We start from the raw sequence: 18048 nt of genomic DNA, 5'->3' as shown, positions 1-18048 counted from the left end.
GAAATAGGGCCACCAAGGAGATATTAATCACCACAATCCAATACTCCAAAAAAAATAAAAATTATATAACAGTTATACTTTAAAGGCTATGTATACCTTTGGAGGCAATTTTTTTTCAATTAGTGCATTGTACTCATTATGAGCTAAAAATAAAAAAATGTAATTGGTCTTTATTACAAATATGGAGTCCTTTTCTCTATACAGGGCTTAGATGCTCTATTAGCAGTATCTGAATTTTCTTTCTTTTCTGTCCGTTGGGGAGCTGACGGCTCCTCATCTCTGCTCTCTGACCTTATAAACATTCATCAAAGCTCAATCCTTATCTTACTGATAAGAATGTGGCTCAAATATGTGTTTATGTCCTCTTAGTAATTTAGAGATAAGGTTTATTAGATGACCGGCACAAAGTGAAAGTTACCACATCTAGAAAAACCGTTAACCCTTTGTGACAAAACAGCTCAGTATTTTTAATAAAGACCAATAAAAAAAATGATTTTTAGCACAAAATGAGTACAATGCAATCATAAAAAAAACTACAACTTCTTTCTTTATCTGTAGACTCACTTGCAAAGCAAGAGGGGTGCTGTAAAGATTTCCTAGTTCCCCTTCAGTGTTCTGAGATGCCACAATTTTGTCCTTTATGCTTTTAACTGACTTTTTGATATGCATGACCAGCTCACGGGGATAATTATTGAATCTCTTCACACACAGCAGTGCAATGCCAGCCATGGCTTCTGTGTCTGCAACAGAAAAAAAAAAGGAGGGATAACACTTTTTATTTTATTTTTTACGCACATATATAGCGCTTTCAGACATTAGCATCAAGCTTTCCCCAATTAGGCTTTTGATGTTGTCCTTGGTCGGATTTGAACCTAGGATCCCAGCGCTTCAAGGCACCAGTGCTAACCACTGAGCCACCATGCTGCACTATAAGATTATATTATATTGTTTAATATTATAGCAGTCATTTATATTCAGAAGGCTTTAAAATCTTAGATTAAGCAATTTTACCATGAAATATACTCTTAAATCTGCTACCAGAATGGCAAACAGACATTTTTTCACTTTAGCACAGACAATCTGTATGGAGTTTGTACGTTCTTCCCATGTTTGTGTGGCTTTCCTCCAGATTCTCTAGTTTCCTCCAACACACTAAAGACATACTGATGGGGAGCTTAGATTGTGAGCCCCATTGGAGACAGCAAATAATGATGATATAAAGCGCTGTCAGCACTATATAAAAGTGAGTCAAATATTTGATGACAGAGCACATACTTCCGTTTAATACGTTTATTCTTTCTTACCTACTGAGACCGATTCTCCGTGTCCAAACTTGTTTTGTTCTTCAGCAAGAACGAGCTTGTGTACGACATGCCTGTCGACGAACTTATCATTGATGCACATAGCTAGAATGCCAAGGCTGTACTGGTAGTAGTTCGAAAGTGGTTTATTATTAAGGGCTGTAAAAAGAGAAAAAACATCATAATGTTGGACTTATCGATCACTTGTACTTACAATTATTAGTAACAATGGAATACAGAGTAAACAGTCCAGCAGCATGGCAGCCACAACCTAAGGCCTCTTTCACACTACCGTTTTTTTTTTTCCTTTTTGCGGAACCATTTATTGAAAATGTTATGCCCAGCCCAATTTGTTCTATGTAATTACTGAATACTGTATATGCCATACGGAAAAACGGAACGGAAACACAACAGAAACAAAAAAACGGAACAACAGATCCGTGAAAAACGGACTGCAAAACACTGAAATAGCCATACGGTAGTGTGAAAGAGGCCTAAGTGTACTTTCCTGATACTGAAAAACTACACAGGTTTTTGTTTATTTTTTTAATCATGGAAACACATTGGTCTGCTGTAAACAAAAAAAACAAAAAAAAAAAAAACACACAACAGGAGATATTTTTCTCCCCTAAAGTGAGGAAAATGGCTTCTAGCTCACATGTTTTTTTTCCTTCCTCTGGATCAACTTGCAGGATAACAGGCCGAACTGGATGGACAGATGTCTTTTTTCAGCCTTATAAACTATGTTACAGTACATTAGTAAGTGCCTTTGCATAATAAATGCCATTTGCCGAAGTGAGGCAAACCCTTTAAGAGCTGAAATTACTCTAATGTCAATTTGTAAATATCTAAATGCTTCTAGTCCATCAGGAAGTGCAACTGTGGTTAATTATTTTTTCTTCTAATGTGTAGGGACAGTGATAGGGAACATTTTTCTAACACATTTTACTTAGAGAACTTGTACATTTATGAGAAAACTTGCCCTGAAATATCCCTTAGTAGCGCTCTCTAAATGAGCGTTGCTAAGGTCTGTCTACACAGTACAGAACAGGGTTCTCTGTGAAGATGGCTGGGGTTAATTATTTTTCCCTCCCTGTGGGCTCTTATATATTTCTAGAAATTAACAGATGTACAATGCATATATATTTTCTCTGTCCTCCTGCTATATTGACACTGATCAGGGCGGTCAGCGCTGACAGTGAATAATTTTTCTGTATCGTAGTGCGCTGAGTAACTAACCAGCCGCCGGGAGATGCAGGGTAGATTGTGCAGTGAACACTGGCTATTGAGGAGGGACATGGAGTAGCTGATTTATAGCATATACTGTCCTTATATGTTGTAAATCAGCTACTCCGTCTTTCATATAGAGACTTCAGTGGGAAATAACTTCACCCAAAGCATGCTCTGTTTGTAAAAAAAAAAAAAAAAAATACCTTGGTTCCTTAAATGGGTTGTCTCACTTCAGTAAGAGGCATTTATCATGTAGAGAAAGTTAATACAAGGCACTTACTAATGTATTGTTATTATCCATATTGCTTCCTTTGCTGGCTGGATTCATTTTTTCATCACATTATATATACGCTGCTTGTTTCTATGGTTACAGACCACCCTGCAATCCATCAGTAGCGGTCATGCTTGCACAGTATAGGAAAAAGCACCAGCCTATGTGCCCTCCCACGGTCCCAGCCACCAGAGAGGCTGACGCTTTCTCCTATGCAGGGCCGCTGCAAGGATTTTTGAATTACTGAAGTGAGACAACCCTTTAAAGGGAATCTGTCAGCAGTTATGTGCCTATGAAACTGGCTGACCTGTTACATGTGCTCTTGGCAGCTGAAGGCATCTGTGTTGGTCCCATCGCCATATGTGCCCGCATTGCTGAGAAAATAATGTTTTATTATATGCAAATGAGCCTCTAGGAGCAACAGGGGCTGCCAAGCGCACACGCAGCAGGTCAGTCAGTTTCTTAGGTACAAATCTGCTTAAATGCAATAATCATTTAACAGTTGTGTCATGTCCCTATTCCTCAGCCCTCTGTTTTGATCAGTGTGACAAATATGTAATAACCGGTGTCATCCCCACAGCTGATAATCAGTAATACCGTCATGTATGCAGCATTCATTGGTCACTCAGATATACAGTAAATGACAGAACATAACTATGACAATTACCTATACTGTTCTTTTCTTTGTGAAGGTGGTATTTCATATGTGTGAGTAACCTGCTTCTTACAGATGGGCTTGTGTCGTCACATGAAGCCTTCTGTGCCATCAGCTGTAAGGCTAGTAGTCCTGTCTTTGGCTCACCCTCTTTGACGCCCAATCTACTACATATGTAGAAAATAATACGTTCAGCGAGAGGAAGGCCAACAACATAATCCACAAGTCATAAACATAACATCTGAATAAATAGGGTCATGACTCCTTTAGAATAGGGGTTACACCTTAGCAATCGTGCCCACCCCTGACTGTGTGACGCAATCACGGGGTGGCGATCAGTTATCAGGGCGGTGCTGTCGTGTTTTCTTTTTTTTATTTCTGTAGTGTTTATTCGTACCATTTTAGGGTGCATAAAACTTTTTGATCATTTAAAAAAAAAAAGTTTTAATCTTCTTTAAAGTAGTAAAAGTACAGATGTAACATCACTTGCGCTCCCAAAAATCACATATCTTTTCTAACGAAACAATTTCTAGTCCTTCACTATAGCAATACTCAACAAGGCCAGTAGATGGCAGTACGAAATGAATCAGTAGTATTTGAACCTCGAATCCAAAGAGAGCACCAGTGTAAATCTAAGTGGGGCGGATCTGCAGTAGTGTTGAGTTAGAATATTAGTGTTCTAAGTTAGAATATTCACGAATATTAAAAAAAACGAATTTATAGTACAATAGCGAATATATTCGTATTGTATAATATTCATCTTTTTCGCATCTGAGTAAAACACTGAAAACTCATATCCGATGGTATATTCTTACCACCCGGCATTCCCATGGTGACGGCCAGGACGCTTGTCGGGGCGTAGTGTGTCGACGGGCAAATAACTAAGACGAATATTCTAAAATACGAATATATTCAATATCGTACTTAGTATTCGTTTTTTAGAATATTCGTCATCGTCTTCATACTAGTCCAAATCCAAATGTTAAGATTGAATTCGCGTTTTTCATTTGAAAATCGGGAGACAAATGATCGCGTTCAGTACCCGATGTAAGTTCGTGAGAGTACAACGGTTTTTGTTTGAAGTCGTGTGTGCGATTATTAGCTATATCTATACTAATTTTTATTTTTTCCCAATATGAACAGCACTGTTTGTGTGACAGTTAAAAGTAGATATACTATTTGAATATATTTGCGCTCAACAATACATTACATTATCCCTTATATCATCTACCGGCACAGGGTGTACTGATCCTGCGTAGGTCGCACTACAATATAAAAGCTGCTGTCTGTGTTGTGTTGTACTTTTACACTTGCGGCAGGACGGATCCGATAGGCTGTTCACCCAGTCGGATCCGTCCTTCCGCTATATCATCGTGCCGCCGGACTGCCGCTCTGTCTCCAATGACTATAATGGGGGCGGGGGCTGGAGCTACGGCGCAGCACGGCAGTGCATGGTGAGAGATTGCCAGACTAAAAGTACTGCATGTCTGACTTTTTAGTCCGGCGATCTCTCCCTGTGCACTGCCGTGCTGCGCCGTAGCTCCGCCCCCATTATAGTCAATGAGGACTGAGCAGCAGTCAATACAGAAACTGACCAACTGCTATTTGGATTAAATATAGGCGTCACACACTGTCTTGAAATAAGTGTAAAAAATCTAACAAAGGGCGTACTGCAAACTTTCTTAACCTGGGGTGGGGCAGCAAACCTAGTGTGTGATGGGAAATCAGAAGAACAAAGGCTCTTTACAAAGACTGATTAACATTCAGTCTGGCCTCGATAATATATATAGTGTATTAATGGCTAGGTTTTCCACCTTTCTGATAAATTTTTTCATTAGTGCCCAGACTAATTCTATGGGGTTCAGATCCGGCGATCTAAAGAAAATTAAAATAATATTATGGTGTATTATTAATAAAATAAATATAATTTATGATTGATTTGAATTAAAATCTGTGTAATTTGGTGATTTATCTTTACATGTACTGTACCAATAGTCGTTTTTAAAAGGCAAGAGGCTCACTGCCCAACCCTAGCAAAACATAATAAAAACATACATTTGGTACTGACCTGAAAATCTAAGTGAACGTGTAATTTTTACCACACAGTGAACGTCCAAAATTTTTTGGTTCATTCAATTTTGAATATTATTATTATTATTTTTTTTTACATGTTCTCAATATATTACATGGTCATGCTAATGGGAAAATAGAACAGTTATGGCTCTTGGAAGACAGGGAGTGAAAAGGTAAAATGAAAAATGGCTTTGAGGTTAAAGGGGTCTGCATGGTGACAGATTTCCTTTAAGTGCTGTGCAAATAAAAAATAAGGCACAGATGGAGAAAAAGACTTTGCTCTAACGTATCTAGCATTGCTGGTAAATGATTGCTTGTCATTTTACTACAATATGGGTTTTAGAGCACAGAAAATGAAGAGTCTGCCGATTAAGCACAGGAAATATAAGTCAATCTGGTAGCACTGCAGATAATCTGTAGAACCATTTTATGGCTAAAAGAGGCATTTCTGATAACACTTTTAGTGTTGAGCGAATCAAACTATCCGAAGTGGACTTCAATATGAATTTCAGGGAAAATTCTAAATCACTCTGAAGCCCCGAAATGGCGGTAAAAAAAATAAAAATAAAATAATAATCATACCTCATCCATTTGAGTGCAAATAGACCACCGCGGCCATCTTGATTGAATCTCGTGCACGGTGGCGTCTGACGTCACCACGCCAGCCAGCGTGATGATGTCATCACACGACACACAGGATTTCATGCGGGATCTTCAATCAATATGGCTGTGGTGGCCTTTTCGCGCTCAAATGTATACGTTTTTTTTTTTTCTTCACCTATTAACTCCTAAAAGCCCATATTTTTTTATTTCAGAAGCCCGGCATCTGAGGGTTCAATGATGGGTGACCGTTCTCTGTCATTGCGCCCACTACTCACAAAGAAATGTGCTTCGTGACGAAGTAATTCGTCACAAAGCTAATTTCTTGGTGAAATTCGGTGAAGTAGCCGAATCGAAGATTTCTACACTTGCTCATCTCTAAACATTTTATTACAGAATCATTATTTATACATTTTCTTTTAAAGTGGCTTCAAATATGGAGATTAATTTTGAGGAGAAGGTAAAAATAAGAGTACTTTATGCTGGTTTCAGACAAGTGTGTTTGGTCCGTAAAACATGGCCCATGTGAAGGCCACAGGCGATACACACTCATTGTATCATAGTGATCTATGAAGCTGTGAGTTCCACCAGCCCAACCACAACTCTGCTGCACCATGCTTAGATAATGCTGGACCTCAAAGCATCCTACAGGGTGGGCCATTTATATGGATACACCTTAATAAAATGGGAATGGTTGGTGATATTAACTTCCTGTTTGTGGCACATTAGTATATGTGAGGGGGGAACTTTTCAAGATGAGTGGTGATCATGGCGGCCATTTTGAAGTCGGCCATTTTGAATCCAACTTTTGTTTTTTCAATAGGAAGAGGGTAATGTGACACATCAAACTTATTGGGAATTTCACAAGAAAAACAATGGTGTGCTTGGTTTTAACGTACCTTTATTCATTCATGAGTTATTTACAAGTTTCTGACCACTTATAAAATGTGTTCAATGTGCTGCCCATTGTGTTGGATTGTCAATGCAACCCTCTTCTCCCACTCTTCACACACTGATAGCAACACCGCAAGAGAAATGCTAGCACAGGATTCCAGTATCCGTAGTTTCAGCATATGCTGTGAAGATACGAAATGTGCAGCACCTGAAACTATGGATACTGGAATCCTGTACTAGCATTTCTCCTGCGGTGTTGCTATCAGTGTGTGAAGAGTGGGAGAAGAGGGTTGCATTGACAATCCAACACAATGGGCAGCACATTGAACACATTTTATAAGTGGTCAGAAACTTGTAAATAACTCATGAAAGAATAAAGTTACGTTAAAACCAAGCACACCATTGTTTTAATTCCCAATAAGTTTGATATGTCACATGACCCTCTTCCTATTGAAAAAACAAAAGTTGGATTAAAAATGTCCGACTTCAAAATGGCCACCATGGTCACCACCCATCTTGAAAAGTTTCCCCCCTCACATATACTAATGTGACACAAACAGGAAGTTAATATCACCAACCATTCCCATTTTATTTGTATCCATATAAATGGCCCACCCTGTAGATTACTATGATAGCGAGTTTGGGTCAGCAGAGCCGCTATCAGTCCAGAAAATTCAGGCATCACACAGAACGTGTTTCCAAACATCTGAAACGTCATCTGAAAGCAGCCTAACATTTAAATACCACATATTTAATGATGAATGATTGATAACTAATCTTTATGATTACTTCACATAAATACAGGTGAAACTCGAAAAATTAGAATATCGTGAAAAAGTTCATTTATTTCAGTAAGACAACTTAAAAGGTGAAACTAACATATGAGATAGACCCATTACATGCAAATCGAGATATTTCAAGCCTTTCTTTGTTATAATTTGGATGATTATGGCTTACAGCTTATGAAAACCCCAAAGTCACAATCTCAGAAAATTAGAATATTGTGAAAAGGTTCAATATTCTAGGATCAAAGTGTCACACTCTAGTCAGCCAATTAATCCATAACACCTGCAAAAGGTTCCCCAGCCTTTAAATTGTCTCTCAGTCTGGTTCAGTAGGAATCACAATCATGGAAAAGACTGCTGACCCGACAGTTGTGCACAAAACCATCATTGACATCCTCCATAAGGAGGGAAAGCCTCAAAAGGTAATTGCAAAATAAGTTGGATGTTCCCAAAGTTCTGTATCAAAGCACATTAATAGAAAGTTATGTGCAAGGGACAAGTGTGAAAGAAAAAGGTGCACAAGCAGCAGGGATGACCGCAGCCTGGAGAGGATTATCAGGAAAAGGCCATTCAAAAGTGTTGGGGACTTTCACAAGGAGTAGACTGAGGCTGGAGTTAGCGCATCAAGAGCCACCACACACAGACGGATCCTGGACATGGGCTTCAAATTTCATATTCCTCTTGCCAAGCCTCTCCTGAACAACAAACAACATCAGAAGAGTCTTACCTGGGCTAAAGAAAAAAAAGAACTGGTCTGTTGCTCAGTGGTCCAAAGTCCTCTTTTCTGATAAGAGCAACTTTTGCATCTCATTTGGAAACCAATGACCCAATGCAAGATGCTTGAAGTCCAGTATGAAGTTTCCACAGTCTGTGTTGATTTGGGGAGCCATGTCATCTGCTGGTGTTGGTCTACTGTGCTTTATTAAGTCCAGAGTCAATGCAGCCATCTACCAGGAGATTTTGGAGCACTTCATGCTTCTTTCTGCAGACATGCTTTAAGGAGATAGTGACTTCATTTTCCAGAAGGACTTGGCACCTGCCCACACTGCCAAAACCTGGCTCAATGACCATGGGATTACTATGGTTGATTGGCCAGCAAACTCACCTGACCTGAACCCTATAGAGAATCTATGGGGCATTGCCAAGAGAGATGAGAGACATGAGACCGAACAATGCAGAAGAGCTGAAGGCTGCTATTGAAGCATCCTGGTCCTCCATAACACCTCAGCAGTGCCATAGGCTTATATCATCCATGCCATGCCGCATTGAGGCGGTAATTGGCAAAAGAGGCTTAAACCAAGTACTGAGTACATATGCATGATTATATTTTTCAGAGGTCCTACATTTTTCTATTTAACATCCTTTTTTTATTGATTTCATGTAATATTCTAATTTTTGGAGATTGTGAATTTGGGGTTTTCATAAGCTGTAAGCCATAATCATCCAAATGATAACAAATGAAGGCTTGAAATATCTCGCTTTGCATGTAACGAGTCTCTCTCATAAATTAGTTTCACCTTTTAAGTTGCATTACTGAAATAAATGAACTTTTGCACGATATTCTAATTTTTCGAGTTTCACTTGTACATTCTCAGCCTTAAAAAATTAATAAATAAAATTCCAAGGAGCCACCATTTGGTTTGGTCACGCTCTGGTTCTTTAAATCCTGTCTGTAAGGTTAGAAAATGAGCGAACAGTAGCGGTGATCTCCTAATACACATTATATGGTACCTGGCAGAAATGGTTTCCATTGATGTTTTCAGCTTCTGGAAGTACTCATCCTCTTTTTCCAGATTATGATCTTCAGAAAGACGAAGACCAACATAGAAACTGGGATTTGCATCGCTGGAAGTGTCGAGTGTCACTCTCAGTAGCTTAAGGTTCAACGATTGAATTAAATGTTTATTTTCTTCAGGAATTTCTTTAAAAAATAAATAAAATACAGAAAAATCAAATGTGTCACAATTATTCTCAGAAATGTACACAACAGAACCTACACTAATATTTTCCAACATGGCTTTTCTCACAGTCAATAGGTGATGAGTGTTAAGCCACTAGGGGCTTTACTATCTACTAGTCCAGGGGTCCTGGGTCCTCTGGTCCTCTTCACCAGCACAACTGCAGAGGAGTGTTATGGAGCAGTGGCCATGCCCAATTGCAATGGAAAGTTCCACTCCAAAGATGTAACATTTGTCACCTATCTGGTGATAAATGTTGATTGCTGTAAAATTCCTTTAGCATATATCTAAATGCTCTCTCACTGAAGACATACAGACGTGGACAAAATTGTTGGTACCCTTTGGTCAATGAAAGAAAAAGTCACAATGGTCACAGAAATAACTTTAATCTGACAAAAGTAATAATAAATTAAAATTCTATAAATGTTAACCAATGAAAGTCAGACATTGTTTTTCAACCATGCTTCAACAGAATTATGTAAAAAAATAAACTCATGAAACAGGCATGGACAAAAATGATGGTACCCCTAGAAAACACAGAACATAATGTGACCAAAGGGACATGTTAATTCAAGGTGTGTCCACTAATTAGCATCACAGGTGTCTACAACCTTGTAATCAGCCATTGGGCCTATATATATGGCTCCAGGTAATCACTGTGTTGTTTGGTGATATGGTGTGTACCACACTCGACATGGACCAGAGGAAGCAAAGGAAAGAGCTGTCTCAAGAGATCAGAAAGAAAATTATAGACAAGCATGTTAAAGGTAAAGGCTATAAGACCATCTCCAAGCAACTAGATGTTCCTGTGAGTACAGTTGCACATATTATTCATAAGTTTAAGATCCATGGGACTGTAGCCAACCTCCCTGGACGTGGCCGCAGGAGGAAAATTGATGACAAATCTAAGAGACGGATAATCCGAATGGTAACAAAAGAGCCTAGAAAGACTTCTAAAGAGATTCAAGGTGAACTTCATGCTCAAGGAACATCAGTGTCAGATCGCACCATCCGTCGTTGTTTGAGCCAAAGTGGACTACATGGGAGACGACCAAGGAGGACACCATTGTTGAAAACGAATCATAAAAAAGCAAGACTGGAATATGCCAAACTACATGTTGACAAGCCACAAAGCTTCTGGGAGAATGTCCTGTGGACAGATGAGACAAAAATCGAAGTTTTTGCCAAGGCACATCAGCTGTATGTTCACAGACGAAAAAATGAAGCATATCAAGAAAAGAACACTGTCCCTACTGTGAAACATGGAGGAGGCTCTGTTATGTTCTGGGGCTGCTTTGCTGCGTCTGGCACAGGGTGTCTTGAATCTGTGCAGGGTACAATGAAATCTCAAGACTATCAAGGAATTCTAGAGAGAAATGTACTAGCCAGTGTCAGAAAGCTTGGTCTCAGTCGCAGGTCATGGGTCTTGCAACAGGACAATGACCCAAAACACACCGCTAAAAACACCCAAGAATGGCTAAGAGGAAAAAATTGGACTATTCTAAAGTGGCCTTCTATGAGCCCTGACCTCAATCCTATTGAGCATCTTTGGAAGGAGCTGAAACATGCAGTCTGGAAAAGGCACCCTTCAAACCGGACACAACTGGAGCAGTTTGCTCATGAGGAGTGGGCCAAAATACCTGCTGAGAGGTGCAGATGTCTCATTGACAGTTACAGGAAGCGTTTGATTGCAGTGATTGCCTCAAAAGGTTGCGCAACAAAATATTAAGTTAGGGGTACCATCATTTTTGTCCATGCCTGTTTCATGAGTTTATTTTTTTTACATAATTCTGTTGAAGCATGGTTGAAAAACAATGCCTGACTTTCATTGGTTAACATTTATAGAATTTTAATTTATTATTACTTTTGTCAGATTAAAGTTATTTCTGTGACCATTGTGACTTTTTCTTTCATTGACCAAAGGGTACCAACAATTTTGTCCACGTCTGTATATATACATATAAGATGGCAGTCATCCATTCAACATCTATCCTGACTCTCCCCATAAGCGTAGTCTATTATAGTATGGCCAGCTGAGAGGCAAGCTAGAATAATTCAGCCACAGCACAGCTGAGAGGCAGTCACAGCAGCCAAAAATGATACGGAAATGCATTTTATTGGAAGGGTGGTTTCACACACAGCTTTTTTTTGACTGTGACTGTTTTGATGCCGTTTTTTTGTGTGTGTGTGGCTCCAGCAGGAAGCAGATGTTTAAATCTATTCTTTATATTTTCCATTCCCTTTGAATACACTTCTAGCTTTGGCTAAAAATAAAACTGCATCAGGCACTGGCAAAAGGCTATTTAAAAAAAAAAAAGAAAAAAAGCTGTGTGTGAAACCACCCATAAAGGGGCTGCCCCGTCTAGACATGTATGGCATATCCACAGGACACCTCTGGGACACTCACCTATCTCAAGAATGGAGCCCTATCTTGCGCCACTGTGGATGGAGAGGGAGAGGTGACTGTGAATGCCCAAAGTAGCAAGATTAACAATACAAATTGGAAACTACCAATTTAAGGTATATTAAAACCCTCGGCCACTTTTACCTCATACTGGTGGTCAACCCGTGATATCCACATGTAGTTTTCCACTTATTGCTGGACTGCACCTGTACTTGCAGTGTGGTAATTAGCGGCAATCTGTCTGTGGCACCCACAGCTTGCCTGTAAACGCGATAGCACTCTTAAGCTGGATTTATACGGGCCGACTGTGCGGCCGATTGTCAGGAAGGGAGCGTTCCTTCCCCACAGTGAAGCAATCTTCTTCTGTATACTATTGTGATCCCTCGTCCTTTATACAGAATCATGGTTTCTGAGCAGCAGATTGCTGTTTAGACGGCACAATCTGCTGCCCAAAAGCCATGATTGGTGGTGCCTGCACAAATGTCAGGATCACCCACTGAACGAGCGTTGGTTGCAGGAGCGGTCGTTCCCGGTAATCTTCCTGATTCTACAACTAATAAACATCAAACATTTTGCCAGGTCTTCAACTCTGCTGCCAGCTACTACAGACAAACAAAGCACATCCCTCGGATTAGTTGTTGGCTAGTTGTGATATGTGCGAAGCCATCCACCGAGCAATGAGAACATAACGGTGCTCCGGTAGTCACTGTCTGTCTTTATAAGCCCTCTTGCACATGAACGTTGTGCAGCCGTTCCGTGAATTGGGGACCGCAATTTGCGTCCGTGCGGCAGCCGGAACGGATCAAGACCCATTTAACTTGAATGGGTCCGTGATCCGTCCGCACCGCAAAAAATAGAACAAGTTCTATTTTTTTTTTTTGCGGTGAGGAGGCACGGACAGAAACACCACGGAAGCACTCCGTGGGGTTCCGATCCGTGCTTCTGTTCCGCATCTTTGTGATTGCGGACCCATTCAAGTTAATAGGTCCGCATCCGTGACGCGGAGTGCACACAGGCTGGTGCCCGTGTATTGCGGACCCGCCGTATGCAGGCTGCAATACGGCCACAGGCACACAACGTTCGTGTGCAAGAGGCCTAATGGAAACAATACTTTTACTCACCACATAACTTCATGGGTACAATAAAGGTTTGCACCAAAATAACCAGGACCTGCCAGTTTAGAGCCATTATCTATCTGCAAGAGAAAAACAATATTGGATCAACAGAGACATTATAAAAAAAATAAAAAAATAAAAAATTGTAGAGAAGTTCATTACATATATCAAGAAATTCTGGGTCCCCGACACAAAAGTGGACATACTCTATGTGCAGCCAACGCAAACTGTACAGGGGCCAAAAAAAGTGCAGTTCTTCCTATACTCTACTAGATTGCATATACAGTCAAGTCCATATATATTTGGACAAAGACAACTTTTTTCTAATTTTTGTTCTGTACATTTCCACAATGGATTTTGAACAAAACAATTCAGATGCAGTTGAAGTTCAGACTTTAATTCAGTGGGTTGAACAAAAGGATTGCATAAAAATGTGAGGAACTAAAGCATTTTTTAAACTCAATCCCTTCATTTCAGAGGTTCAAATGTAACTGGACAAATTAAATCATTGTAAATAAAATGTTAATTTCTAATACTTGGTTGAAAACCCTTCGTTGACAATGACTGCCTGAAGTCTTCAACTCATGGACATCACCAGACGCTGCGTTTCCTCCTTGTTAATGCTCGGCCAGGCCTTTACTGCAGCGGTTTTCAGTTGCTGTTTGTTTGTGGGTCTTTCTGTCTGAAGTTTTAGTCTTAACAAGTGAAATGCTCTATTGGGTTCAGATCCGGTGACTGACTCGGCCATTCAAGAATATTCCACTTCTTTGCTTTAATAAAGTCCTGAGTTGCTTTGGCTTTATGTTTTAGGTCATTGTCCATCTGTATTATGAAACGCCCACCAATCAGTTTGGCTGCATTTGATCACACAGTAGGTCACTGAAAACCCCAGAATTCCTCCGGCTGCTTCTGTCCTGTGTCACATCATCAATAAACACTAGGGACCCAGTGCCCCTGGCAGCCATGCATGCCCAAGCTGTTTTACAGATTATGTGGGAGGGAAGGGATGCAAATGAGCTCTCAACAAGCTCTGCCTCTAATGCCACCAGATGTAAGGCAGCTATCCTATAAGTCAATAAGCCTTGAGACATGACTTGGATATTAAATAAGCCAGCACCTCATCTGCAGACAGCTGTTTCAAGGCATATTGCCCCTCATCAGTGCAGAGCAGAGAGTACTGGCTTAACTGGGTGAGAGGCCTGTGTCCGGGTCAGGGGGAAACTAACTCTACTTAGGGAGAGAGCACCTTAATCAGTGTGAGGAGACTTATAGGCCATACATGCTCCTCAGGAATTCTGGGAGGGAAGGGATACAAATGGGCTCTTAACAAGCTCTGCCCCTTACCCGGACACAGGCCTTTCACCCAGTTAAGCCATTACTCTCTGCTCTGCACTGATGAGGGGCAATCACCCCAAAACATCTGTCTGCAGATGAGGTGCTGGCTTATTTAATATCCAGGTCATGTCTCAAGGCTTATTTTAAGAGCTGAACATTGACTTATAGGATAGCTGCCTTAGGCTACTTTCACACTTGCGGCAGTGTGATCCGGCGGCAGTTCCGTCGTCGGAACTGGCCGCCGGATCCGCCGATCTGCCACTGACTGAAAGCATTTGTGAGACGGATCCGGATGCGGATCCGTCTCACAAATGCATTGCAAGGACGGATCCGTCTCTCCGCTTGTCATGCGGACCGACGGATCCGTCTTGTACATTTTTCTCATTTTTACCGATCTGCGCATGCGCATGCCAGAACGACGGATCCGGCATTCTGGTATTCTGGCGCTAATACATTCCTATGGGAAAAAATGCCGGATCCGGCGTTCAGGCAAGTCTTCAGTTTTTTTCGCCGGAGAGAAAACCGTAGCATGCTACGGTTTTCTCTTTTGCCTGATCAGTCAAAACGACTGAACTGAAGACATCCTGATGCATCCTCAATGGATTACTCTCCATTCAGAATGCATTGGGTTTAAACTGATCAGTTCTTTTCCGGTATAGAGCCCCTGTGACGGAACTCTATGCCGGAAAAGAAAAACGCAAGTGTGAAAGTACCCTTACATCTGGTGGCATTAGAGGCAGAGCTGACTAAGAGCTCATTTGCATCCCTTCCCTCCCAGAATTCCAGAGGAGCATGTATGGCCTATAAGTCTCCTCACACTGATTAAGGTGCCCTCTCCCTAAGGAGAGTTAGGCTGAGTTCACATGGGCGCAATGCGGTAGGTGAACGTATTGCACCCGCACTGCATCCGGCACCATTCATTTCAATGGGGCTGTGTACATGAGCGTTTTTTTCACGCATCACTTCTGCAATGCTTTAAAATCGCAGCATGTTCTATATTCTGTGTTTGTAATGCAGGACAGGCCCCATAGAAGTGAATGGGGCTGCGTGAAAAACGCATTGCATCCGCAAGCAAGTGTGGGTGCAATGCGTTTTTCACTGATGGTTGCTAAGAGATGTTGTTTGTAAACCTTCAGTTTTTTTATCACTCGCGTGAAAAACGCATCAAAACGCATTGCACCCGCGCAGAAAAAAACTGAACAACTAAATGCAATTGCAGACAAAACTGACTGAACTTGCTTGCAAAATAGTGCGAGTTTCACTGAACGCATCCTGAGCCAATCTATCACGCCCGTGTGAACCCAGCCTTAGGCTACTTTCACACTTGCGTTTGGAGCGAATCCGTCTGCATTATATTTCAGAAAAAATTCTAAGTGTGAAAGTTAGTCAGACGGATCCGTCCAGACTTTACATTGAAAGTCAATGGGGGACGGATCTGTTTGAAAATTGAGCCATAGTGTGTCAAATTCAAACGGATCCGTCCCCATTGACTTACATTGTAAGTCTGGACAGATCCGTTTGCCTCCGCACGGCCAGGCAGACACCCGAACGCTGCAAGCAGCGTTCGGGTGTCCACCTGCTGAGCGGAACGGAGGCCAAACGCTGCCAGACTGATGCATTCTGAGCAGATCCGCATACACTCAGAATGCATTGGGGCAGTACAGATGCGTTCGGGGCCGCTTGTGAGAGCCTTCAAACGGAACTCACAAGCGGAGCCCCGAACGCTAGTATGAAAGTAGCCTTAGTTCCCCCCTTACAGATGATGTAGTATGCTTTGGATCATGAGCTGTACCATGCCTTCACCATCCTTTTTTTCCCCCATCTTCCTGGTAGATGTTGATCTTGGTTTCATCTGTCCAAAGAATGTTCTACCATCTAGCCTTCTTATTCTTGAGGCTTATGAGTGGCTTGCACCGTGCAGTGAACCCTCTATTTACTTTCATGCAGTCTTCTCCTGAGGCTGGGTTCACACCTGAGCGTTCTGAAACGAGCGCTCTGTATGCGCGATTGTACGGGCGTTTACAATCGCGCATACAGAGACAGGCGTGCACACATTGTCGCGCGTTCCCGAATATCTATGTGCGGGAACGCGCGACAAGCGCGCCAAAAAAAGCTCAAGCACTTGTTTGAGCGTCGGGCGTTTTACAGCGCGATCGTACGCGCTGTAAAACGCCCAGGTGAGAACCATTCCTATAGGGAATCATTGGTTCTTGCCTGTTGTGCGTTTTACAGCGCGTAGGAACGCGCTGTAAAACGCTCAGGTGTGAACCCAGGCTTAGGCCTCATGCACACAACCAATTTTTTTTTTTAAGGTCCGCAAAAACGGGGTCCGTAAGTCCGTGATCCGTGTCCGTTTTTTCTTTCGTGGGTCTTCCTTGATTTTTGGAGGATCCACGGACATGAAGAAAAAAATCGTTTTGGTGTCCGCCTGGCCGTGCGGACCCAAACGGATCCGTCCTGACTTACAATGCAAGTCAATAGGGACGGATCCGTTTGACGTTGACAAAATATGGTGCAATTGCAAACGGATCCGTCCCCCATTGACTTTCAGTGTAAAGTCAGGAGTCCCTATTATACCATCAGATCGGAGTTTTCTCCAATCCGATGGTATATTTTAACTTGAAGCGTCCCCATCACCATGGGAACGCCTCTATGTTAGAATATACTGTTGGATATGAGTTAGATCGTGGAAACTCAGATCCGACAGTATATTCTAACACAGAGGCGTTCCCATAGTGATGGGGACGCTTCAAGTTAGAATATCCTAAGAACTGTGTACATGACTGCACCCTGCTGCCTGGCAGCACCCGATCTCTTACGCTGGGTTTAGACCTGAGCGTTCGCGATGGAGCGCTCTGTATGCGCGATTCTCCGGGCGTCTCACATACGCGGCTCCAGAACAAGCGAACGCCCATTGTCGCGCGTTCCCACTGAAGTCTATGTATGGGAACGCACGACAAGACGCCCCAAAGAAGCTCATGTACTTCTTGGGGCGTCGGGCGTTTTACAGCGCGATCGTACGCACTGTAAAACGCTCAGGTGTGAACCATTCCCATAGGGAATCATTGGTTCTTGCCTGTTGAGCGTTTTACAGCACGTAGGAACGCGCTGTAAAACGCTCAGGTGTGAACCCAGCCTTACAGGGGGCTGTGATCAGCACAATTAACCCCTCAGGTGCCGCACCTGAAGGGGCTAAATGTGCATATCATAGCCCCCTGTAAGAGATCAGGGGCTGCCAGGCAGCAGGGGGCAGACCCCCTCCCTCTCCAGTTTTAATTTTATTGGTGGCCAGTGCGGCCCCCCCCCCCCCGGCCCCCCTCCCTCTATTGTATTCTTTTCATTGGTGGCCAGTGCGGCCCCCCCCCCCTCCCTCCCTCTATTGTATTATTTTCATTGGTGGCCAGTGCGGCCCCCCCTCCCTCCCTCT

General features: G+C 42.0%; 1 protein-coding gene across 1 annotated transcript in view; it reads right to left on the bottom strand.

Annotated features, from left to right (window-relative positions):
- TCN2 (transcobalamin 2) overlaps window positions 1-18048 on the bottom strand; it is a 36251-nt gene that overhangs the window by 14592 nt on the left and 3611 nt on the right. The window contains exons 3-7 of the mRNA XM_044275837.1: window positions 13293-13366; window positions 9541-9730; window positions 3470-3624; window positions 1305-1460; window positions 565-740 (exon numbers count right to left, since the gene is read on the bottom strand). Of these exons, the coding sequence (XP_044131772.1) occupies window positions 565-740; window positions 1305-1460; window positions 3470-3624; window positions 9541-9730; window positions 13293-13359 (744 nt within the window). The 5' untranslated portion in view covers window positions 13360-13366. The remainder of the gene's footprint in view (window positions 1-564; window positions 741-1304; window positions 1461-3469; window positions 3625-9540; window positions 9731-13292; window positions 13367-18048) is intronic.

This window comes from Bufo gargarizans, chromosome 1, assembly GCF_014858855.1.
Source record: "Bufo gargarizans isolate SCDJY-AF-19 chromosome 1, ASM1485885v1, whole genome shotgun sequence".
Taxonomy (NCBI): domain Eukaryota; kingdom Metazoa; phylum Chordata; class Amphibia; order Anura; family Bufonidae; genus Bufo; species Bufo gargarizans.
The sequence above is the reverse complement of the archived record's forward strand: the minus strand, read 5'-3'. Positions and strand labels throughout refer to the sequence as shown.